The sequence below is a fragment of the Callospermophilus lateralis genome, chromosome 3, assembly GCF_048772815.1.
Source record: "Callospermophilus lateralis isolate mCalLat2 chromosome 3, mCalLat2.hap1, whole genome shotgun sequence".
NCBI lineage: Eukaryota > Metazoa > Chordata > Mammalia > Rodentia > Sciuridae > Callospermophilus > Callospermophilus lateralis.
Window position 1 is genome coordinate 184,114,045 of NC_135307.1, and position 9,339 is coordinate 184,123,383.

Consider the following 9,339-nt stretch of genomic DNA (forward strand, 5'->3'; position numbering starts at 1 on the left):
GTAATCAAAACCCCAGGCTGGATTTCTTTCTTAAAAAAGAAACTGACAAATCTGGTTTTATAATGTCTATGGAGATGGAAGTAACCTAGAATATGAGAATGTTGACCAAGAAGAACAGAGTCAGAGGATTCATTTATTTGACCTCAAGACTCACTATAAAACTAGGGTAATGAGGGCACAGTGATATGGGCACAAAGGTAGACAAATAGATCAACAGAAAAGATATTCCTGTGGGGAGAAAATAAGTAACTGTGGAGGTTAAGTTTGTTCAAGTTCAACTCTGCAAGGAACACCTATCAAAGGCTCAGAAAATGTGACACCAGGTACTACTCAGTCCCCTTTCCTGGCACATTCACTAAGTTCCTGTGTTCAGAGTCCACAGGGTTAAAATTAGCTTAAGTCATTAACTCTGACCAGGAGAAAGTAAACTGGATCCAGAGTGGGCTTTGGGCCCAGTTGTAAGAAATAAACATAAAAATCTCATGTTTTCTGTGCATAATAATAACAACAAAGCTCTAACACAGGGGCTGGGGATGTGGCTCAAGTGGTAACGCGCTCGCCTGGCATGCGTGCGGCCCGGGTTCGATCCTCAACACCACATACAAACAAAGATGTTGTGTCCGCCGAAAACTAAAAATAAATAAATAAATAAAAGCTCTAACACAGGCCACGCTCTGTTCAAAGAGCTTTATGTATATCAGAGCATTATTATTATTATTATTATTATTATTATTATTATTAATTCTGTTTTCCGATGTTGCTGATGTGTGCAGACACAGAATTACAATGTGCAATACATTACAGCAGTATTGCAACTACCAAAGTTTGAAAGCCATTAGTAGTAGATGAGATGATTTTAAGAAGCCTAAATAATATAAAGCTTATAAGAGTCTTAGCACAGAGTCTGGTGCATAATAAAGACTCAATAAATAGTAGTTGCAGTTGTTAACTAAGGTCAAGGTGAGCTTGGATGCCTAGGACCTGGCACTTGGTTTAATGCTCTGAAATTCTTGAAATTCTTTAACAATTTGAAGAAGAGTCCATATTTTCACTTGTGCTGGGTCCCACGCATTATGTATCCTATCCTGACATTTTGTATTATTGTGTATCATTTATTAAAACATTTATAATATGAATTATTTAATTATTACTAGTTATTATCAAGTTCCTCTCTGCCTCTTACTAATCAGAAGACCTTGAATGAGCATAACATACATGATCTGTCTCTGTTTCCTCATATGTAAAATAGGGATAGAAACAATATTTCTCCATAAAATTACTGTGAAGATTTAAATCATATGACCAGTTAGGTGCCAAGAACAGTACCTAGTGCACAGTAAGCACTTCAAAAATATTAACTACTGCCAGGTATGATGGCTACGCCTGTAATCCACAAGTTCAAAGCTAGCCTCAACAACATAGTGACCCTTAAGCAACTTAGTGAGACCCTGTCTCGAAAAGAAAATTAAGAAAAAACAGGATGGGCATGTGGCACAGTGGTAAAGTGCCCCTGGGTTCAATCCCTGGTACCCAAAGAAAAAAAGTTAACTATTATTATTATTATTATTATTATTAGCTTTATTTTAAAAAGTCAGTCTTGGGCTTGGTTTTTCCACAGCACATTTTTTAAAAGTTTATTTAGTTGTAGATGAACACACAGTATATTTATATTTATGTGGCGCTGAGGACTGAACCCAGTGCCTCACACATACGAGGCAAGCATTTTACCACCGAGCTACATCCCCAGCCCCATCCACAGCACATTTTGGTTATTGGACTAAGCAATGGTTGTGGAATTTATCTGAGCATGGGGTTACTTTAAGAAACCAACAACTATCTGCAAAAATATCTCCCAGAAAAACACAGATAACACAGATGATTGATGCACATATGGACACATCTTGACTGCAGCTTTGGGACATCTCTGGACATCCTGAGGCCACTGCAGAGGCCCCAGGTCAAGACCACTGGGAAGCCAGGATCAGAGCAGCCTTCAGGGCTGGAGTGTGTGACCCTGGGGGTGGGAACAGTCAGGCAGCGACTGCACACTGAGACTCCAGGGGTATGTGTGTGCCGCTTTAAGTCAGCAGCTATTTTTAGCTTTGCTTTATATGGCCAGGGGAGGAATGAGGGCCATGGGGGGGGGGGAGGGGTGCCAAGTGGCCTGCAGCAGGGTTTGGGAGGCTGGAGCCCATGTTCCTTCCCCACCTGCGGCTTCCCATGCCAGAGTTGAAGAGCTTAACCTGCAACCAAAGCAATGGCTGGAGGAGAGGGAGGATTCACCGAGGTAGGATGACAGGGGCTTCATAGAGGCCAATCAAGACTTTAGGACAAACTTTTTGACCATGATCTGCAGAAAGAACTGAATTTATAACACACACACACACACACACACACACACACACCAAATATTTCAGGAAATAATACTTTATCTTATTTTCTATGACATACAGAAATTTCATAATCTCTATTCTATTCTTTCATTTTGAAAAGCTTAGTTCCTGACCCCTAAATCAATTTCACCTCCTGCCTCTTCAGTCTGGCAAGCTGCTGTTTCCCCAGGTTTTGAGCAGGCACTGACCTGTAGTAGTGCTGACTGCAAGGGAAGGTGGGGAGCAAGGAACCTTTCACAGTGCTGGGGATGAGATGCCCAGTCAAAGCTCAGCACGGTGGTGCCTTCCTGTAATCCCAGCAACTTGGAGGCCAAGGCAGGAGGCCAGCCTCAGCAACTTAGTGAGACCCTGTCTCAAAATTTTAAAAAATAAAAAGGGCTGGAATGTGGCTCTGTGGTGAAGTCCCTCTGGTCCAATACCTGGTACCAAAAATAAATAATAAATAAATAAGGTCATTTGGCTTTATCTCCTGGCTGAGCAGCAGCCTCTTGGCTTTGGCGGACCCCTCCTTCCACCTGGGGTTGTCAGACTTGCTCCCACACATACTTCAGGGCTCGGCTTGCCGCCTACTCCAGGAAGCCTCCCTGGATGGCTAAGTCGGGGAGTTCCCCACTAGGGCCCTCTTAGTCCCCTGTCTGCCCCTGCATCTCGTGCCCAGCATTGCACTTCAGCACCATGTCCCGTTAGGTCCTGGGTGAAGGCAGAGCCTGTCCACGTAGGTCACTTGTGCACCTCCCAATGTAGACTAGAGCTGGCTTCCTAGTAATTATGCCATCTATATTAATTGAATAAATGAACAACTAGTAGTAATAAGCAAAACTAGCATTTACTGAGTGTTCTCCATCATTTCATCTCTTGAGAAATTTCATGAGCAGTTAGGACAGGTCCCTTACGCCTGAGGAAATTAGGGCTCAAAGACGGAGTAACCCAGAGGCAGCCAATGACCCCGGGCTGCCTGACTCCCAACTGATCCTGACCACGGGATCTCATTTGTCCACATTCCCCTCAGCGCTCCCCAGGATAGGGCAGAGGGCAGGTCCTTAACAAACCCTCAGGGGACTGATGACAGGTTGATTAAAGAGATTTTCCGAAGCAGTGGCCACGTCTAATTTTGGGCAGTTACACCTCGTGTGCAGCTTGGGAGAGAGAATCTGTGAGGTTTCCAGGGACCCTGCCTGTGCAGCCATCTCATTCCAGAGAAGTCTGGGCCCCTGACAAACCAGAGCGGCAGGTCTCCAGTTACAGCCTCAAGAGCTCCTGGGCACACCTGGGACATACCAGGTCTGCAAAGCCTGGGAGAGCTGGCCCACACCCACAGTCCCAACTAGCACTCCTCCCTGGACCCCCACGCTCAGGGCTCCTTCCCCGCCACCCCGGAGTTCTTGCTGTGCCTCAAACAGGCCATGCCCAGAGTTGCCCCAGGTGACCTTTGCATGGCAGTAGCCTCTGATGGAGGCTGCCTCCTCTCTAGCCTCCCCATCCTGCTTCTGAGGCCACCTTGTCCCAAAACACTCACTGTCTTCCCTCTGCTGCATTTTGTGTGTGTGTGTGTGCCCCTAGTAACTTCTGGAAATCACACAGGTGGTTGTTTTCTGGCTTATTTCCGTCTGCTCCACTAGACTCGGCTCCTGGAGGACCCTAGAACTTGCTGTGGGGCAGAGCCTGGCACAGAGCAGAGCCCAGCGACACGGAGAGCACAAGGGAACGAATGGAGGGGTTTCTTTCTGCCATTTAAACATTTTGGAAGATCAGCCTATTGTTTCTCACGCTCATCTCGACCCAGCAACGTGTGTCCCTGGGACTCACACCCAGATCCACACTCTTACTCTCTCCTTGGTTTGGAGAGAGCAAAGAGGGAAGGGAGGGGACACTGGGCGCATGCCTACAATGCACCTTTGCATGGGTGACAGACACCTAGCGAGCGCTCAAGAATTTTCTCCATTTTGCAGCTAGAGACACTGAGGCTGGCTCTCTGCTGTGTCTTCGAAGCCAAGACAGCTCCTGGCGGGCACCTCAGGTGAGCTGAGTTGCCCTTAGTTGGAGAGAGTCAGCAAATGGTTCAAGGTCACCAACTAGCAAGTGGTGGAGCCAGAATCTGTCCTTAGTCTTGTCCAGTTCCAGTCAGGGTTTTAAAGCTGCCAGATGTGCACATCCACAAAGACCCCCAATGTCGTCTCCCATTAACATGCAGAATCCTACCGGGGTGTTCCTCATGGGTCCTCGCTCAGACAAACCCACCCTCAGCCCAGGCTGCGCTCAGAGTGCCCACTGGCCTCGGCTTCAGCCTTGCAGCCACCCCTCCAGCACCCCCCACGCTCCCAGAATGCCCACTTCCTGTCTTCTGTCATCAAGCGGGTGCACTGGTGACAAATATAATTTCCTGCAAATGCCTTCTGGTGCCGATGTGATTGTTTTCTAATTAGCCGCAGTTTTGAGCTGCGCAGCAGCTGGGAAGATGGCACAGAGGACACAGGGCGTATGTACGGGACCAGAAGGACCATCACCAGCAGGCGCCAAGGAACTTTTGCTATGAGGAGTCATAACAAGAGGCAAAACCGAGGACGCTGTGCAGCACTTCCATGTAACTTTAATATGTCCCAAAATATTGTTCTTTGATTTTTTTTCCCCAAATAACTAATATGTAAAACTGCTCTCAGCCCACATGCTACACCAAACAGGCAGTGGGCCAGCTTGGCCTGGGATCTATAGTCTGTGAGGCCCTGGTTTAAACCAATACTTTTTCTTTTCCTTTTTTTTTTTTTTTTTTTTTAAATTGAGACGTGGTCTTGCTATGTTGCCAGGAATGGACTCAAACTCCTTGACTCAAGCACTCTGCCTGCCTCAGTCTCCATAGGAGCTGGGACATAGGCAGGTGCCTTGCACCCATAAAGCAATACTTTAAAAACCTTAACATGCTTAAAATTTGCCTGGTGAGCTTGTTAAACCAGCTTTCTCCACCCTTGCTCAGATTCTGGTTCAGAAGATCTGCAAGGAGCCCTGAGCGGGCATCTGCACCTGGGGGACAGGTGATGCCCATGCTGCCTGTCCCCTGACCACCATTTTAGCAGTACTGATGTTCTAAAGAACCCCTTGTTATGAACGAGGACACTGAGGCTCAGATAAGCGATAGGTTTCAGGTCACACCCAGCAGATGAGGTAATGATATCTGCCCTGCCACTTCCGGGGGCTGTTGTGCCACAGAGGACTCTATTTTCTGAACCCACTATTCCTCTCATGCTCCTGGTCCTTGATTCAGACTCCTCTTTCTGCTGGGATGGTCCCCAACTGCCACTCCACAGTCACTCCTTTCCCATTACACTGCAGTCAGGAGCCACATACTCTAAAGTGTCCCCTGCCCTCCTCAACCCTAACTGTTCTGTTCTGCCACAGCTCTCTGTGGGTGTTGGTGTATAATTGTTTCTGAAGCCAGACACTGTATCTTGTTCTCATATCCAATCCTTTGCACTAATACCTGGCAAATAGGAAGTACCCCAGGAACATGCATTAAATGAAAAAAAACACATGGAGGCTGAGGCAGGAGGATTGCACATTCAAGACCAGCCTCAGCAACTGAGAGAGACCTTTAGCAACTTAGCAAGACCCTGTCTCAAAATAAAAAGGACTAGGGATGTAGTTCATTGGTATAGCACTCCTGGGTTCAATTCCCAGCACTAAAAAGGAAGGAAGGAAGGAAGGAAGGAAGAAGGAAAGAATGGGTGAGTGTGTGGGTGGATGATAGATAGATGGGTGGGTGGCTAAGTGACTGAGTGGATGTGCAGGGGGCTGGGTGAGTGAATGAATAAATACACACATCTCATAATCTATTACTTGAAAATAATTTTCATGGCAAAGTTGAGACCAGACCCCAATTCTGCTAGAACCAAAGCTACAGTCTATTCCACAATTGCTTATAAACCTAGCATGCCAAGAGCAGTACTTGCATTTTAGTGATTGTGCGTTACGTATATATTTATATGATAGGCCTTGTATCTGCCAATCTTTACAATAATCCCTTTATTGGCCCCACCTTTACTAATAAGGAAATGGATGCTCAGAGAGGTAGAGCAGCTTGCCCAAGGTCACACAGCAAATCCCATCCTACCCACCTGATTCTGTGCCAACTGCCCTCACCCTTCTCACCCTCCTCCAGTGTTCCTTACCCTCTGTCCCAACCCCAGCTCTGCAGGCCCCAGGGTGGGCTCACCTCCATCTGCATAGGTCTCAGTGCCGTAGCCATCCTGCAGGCCATTGTTCCAGGTGCCCTCGTACTTGGCACCGCTGCTGGTGCTCTGCCGGGTTCCGTAGCGCCCCTTGAAGCCATGTGTCCACTCACCCTTGTAGAGCCAGCGCCCCTTGGTCTCTATGCCCAGCCCATGCCGCTTGCCCTGGCTCCAGTATCCCTCGAAGGTATTTCCACTGGGCCAGGTGTAGACGCCCGCCACTTCGAAGCCAAAGTTCCAGGAGCCTGAGTATTCGCCCTGGCCCTTGGGGCCAGTGCACAGTCCATGCCCGTGGGCCTTCCCCCCCTCCCAGCCCCCACAGTACGCCCCGCCATCATCAAAGTCGAAGCGGCCCCCACTCATCTCATCCTCGCCCCCAACGCCCTCCCCGTCCTCCAGCTTGGGTGCAGGGGGTGACACTCTCCAGGCACCCTCAGGGCTGGGCCCCCAGACTCACCACCATGCCCCAGGAGGGGGGGAAGCAAGACGCCAGCAGAGGCTGAAAGAGCCCAAGAGCCAGGTCAGCACTGGGGACACTGGGCAGTGCCATGCCTGGGAGCCTCCTCAGTCAGCCCCAGGAAGGAAGGCTGCCTCTTGCAGAGGAAACAGGAAGGAAAGACTCCAAGTCCCCACAAAACGTCCCAAGTCTGGCTTCCATGAAATCCAAGGAAAAACGGTGAGATCCCTTTAAGAAGCACAGGGAAAGGGGTGGGGGTAGAGGGGACCCACTGATTCAAAGAGGGGCAATCCCCTGGGTGGCAGCCCCAGCCGAGGCCGCTGGCCCCCTTCTCCTCCACCCGGTGGGTGTGCGGGCTGCGATCGTCCCGCCGCGCGCCCCGCCCCTTCCCCAGCCCTGCCCTCCCCCGGGACAGAAAGGTCAGTGTTGCCCTAACAAGGCCATTGGATCTCAGAAGCTGCTCCCAAAATAACCCCCTGGCCAACCCGGCCTCCTTCTAGGCTGGAGGGAGGGGTGTTTCAAACCGAGCTGGTGGCTGCAGACCCAGGTGGTGGCCGGAGGGCTGAGGAAGGCAGCTGAGGACTAAGAGTAGAAGCCCAGGCCCCTTGGTGTCCTGTGTCCCCAGGGGTAAGAGCTCCCTCCACCCTGTCCCAGCAGGGAGCGGAGACGGGGACCTGCCAATGCCGAGCCCTGGGACACTTCAACTTCTCCAGAGCTCAGAGGTTCGCCAGCCTCGCCACCACCCAACTCGTTTGCCCTAACAGGACCTGGGGCTGCGGCGCCACTGCCAACCCCATCCAGGAATCCGGTGACCTAAAGCCAAAGGAACGGGGACGGGATCACTTATGCTTTTGACAGCACAGAGGAGCTCAGAAGGAGAGGTGGGGTTCTGGTGACAGACGGCGGATTCAGCAACTCTGAGTCCAGGGCTGCAGCCCACACCCAACCCCCTGCCGCCTGGGAGCGGGGAGAGCCGGGGCAACCCCCTGCCCAGCCGCCTCTCCGCTAGAAGGGCAAGCCCCGCCCTGCGGGACGCCCCGCCCCTCTCCGCTCAGTCGCTGGGGTGGGGTTTGTGATGGGACGAGGTCCCCTCCGAAACACCAAAGGACGGTGACTTTTACAAAGTTTCCCTTTCCAAGCTCTCTTTTGCTCTAGGGTCCTCGGAGCCTGTGGGGCCACACTTCGGAAAGCTCTTGGGGCAGGGTCAAGAGCCCAGGGCCTGGGTGGCTTCCCAGCGCTCAGGCTCCCACCAAACTCCAGAAAAAAGAACGAATGCATTTCCGTGTCTAGAAGCTAAGGCTGGGGTTAGTGGTGGTGAACTCCACTGGAGTCCAGGGTTAATGGGAGGGGACAGTCGTCCTGGGAAGGATAAGAGCGGGGGCGGGGGGAGGTAGAAATCATCAAAAACAGCGAAGGGACTGGAAAGCATTAAATTATTACCTGACTTCAAACATATCTGACAGATTTCCAAATCCCATGATGACTCACGCCACATAAAGTCACTGCAGAGTCGTCCGTGTTTCAGAAATGGGTAGGAAATGTTCTCTCCTTCCCACCCAGCTGATGGGCCACCCTCATGACTGGACTCCTCCATGTACCAGTGCAGAGCTTTGGTGTTCACATTTCACCACCAGGTAGAGACACCAGCTTCCCTCATAGCAAATGGCAGTGGATAAAAACTGTCACCTGGGCAGGTGGACAGACAGCCTGCTCCTAGGACATGCACTGCCTCCTAGTAGCTCTGCTTCCTCCACTTCTCTCCGAGGGTTTGAGAACCACAGGTTTCTTTTCAGCTCTGCTATCAAGGGAAGAGGAATGAATGGGCGCGTCAAATTGAAAGGAGTGTACTGCAAGTTCCATGCCCCCTGTCATTAAGTGCAGGTCAACAACACACTGTGATGCTGTTGTAAGGTGAGGTGCGCCTGGCAAGCTGTTCCATCACATACAAGAAGCCACTTTTCATGCCCAGTAGCCCCCTGTGATGGATCTCCCCAGGGGGAGCACACAAGAGAATCACCTGAAGAACTTCAAACCAGATTCCAGAGTTCACCCTAGACCTAAGGAATTAGTAGATCCTGGGAGAGGACTTGGGTAATTGTATTCTTTTTAAAGCTCCCTAGATAAATCTGACCCTCATCTGTGGTTAAAAACAAATGGCAAAACGATACATTCATGACTCCTACAGGCTGCATAGGGTAGGTAGTTTTGGAGTTAGATGTTAGATGTATATTCCAATCCATACTCCTGAGCTGTATGGCTGGAACAATTG

The 9,339-nt window shown here is 50.0% G+C and overlaps 1 protein-coding gene across 1 annotated transcript in view; it reads right to left on the reverse strand.

Annotated features, from left to right (window-relative positions):
• The window catches only part of Jph2 (junctophilin 2), a 65,144-nt gene extending 57,709 nt beyond the window's left edge, over positions 1–7,435 (reverse strand). Inside the window, exon 1 of the mRNA XM_076851874.1 lies at positions 6,598–7,435. Coding sequence (XP_076707989.1) covers positions 6,598–6,976 — 379 coding nt within the window. The 5' untranslated portion in view covers positions 6,977–7,435. The remainder of the gene's footprint in view (positions 1–6,597) is intronic.
• Between the last annotated feature and the right edge of the window lie 1,904 nt (positions 7,436–9,339).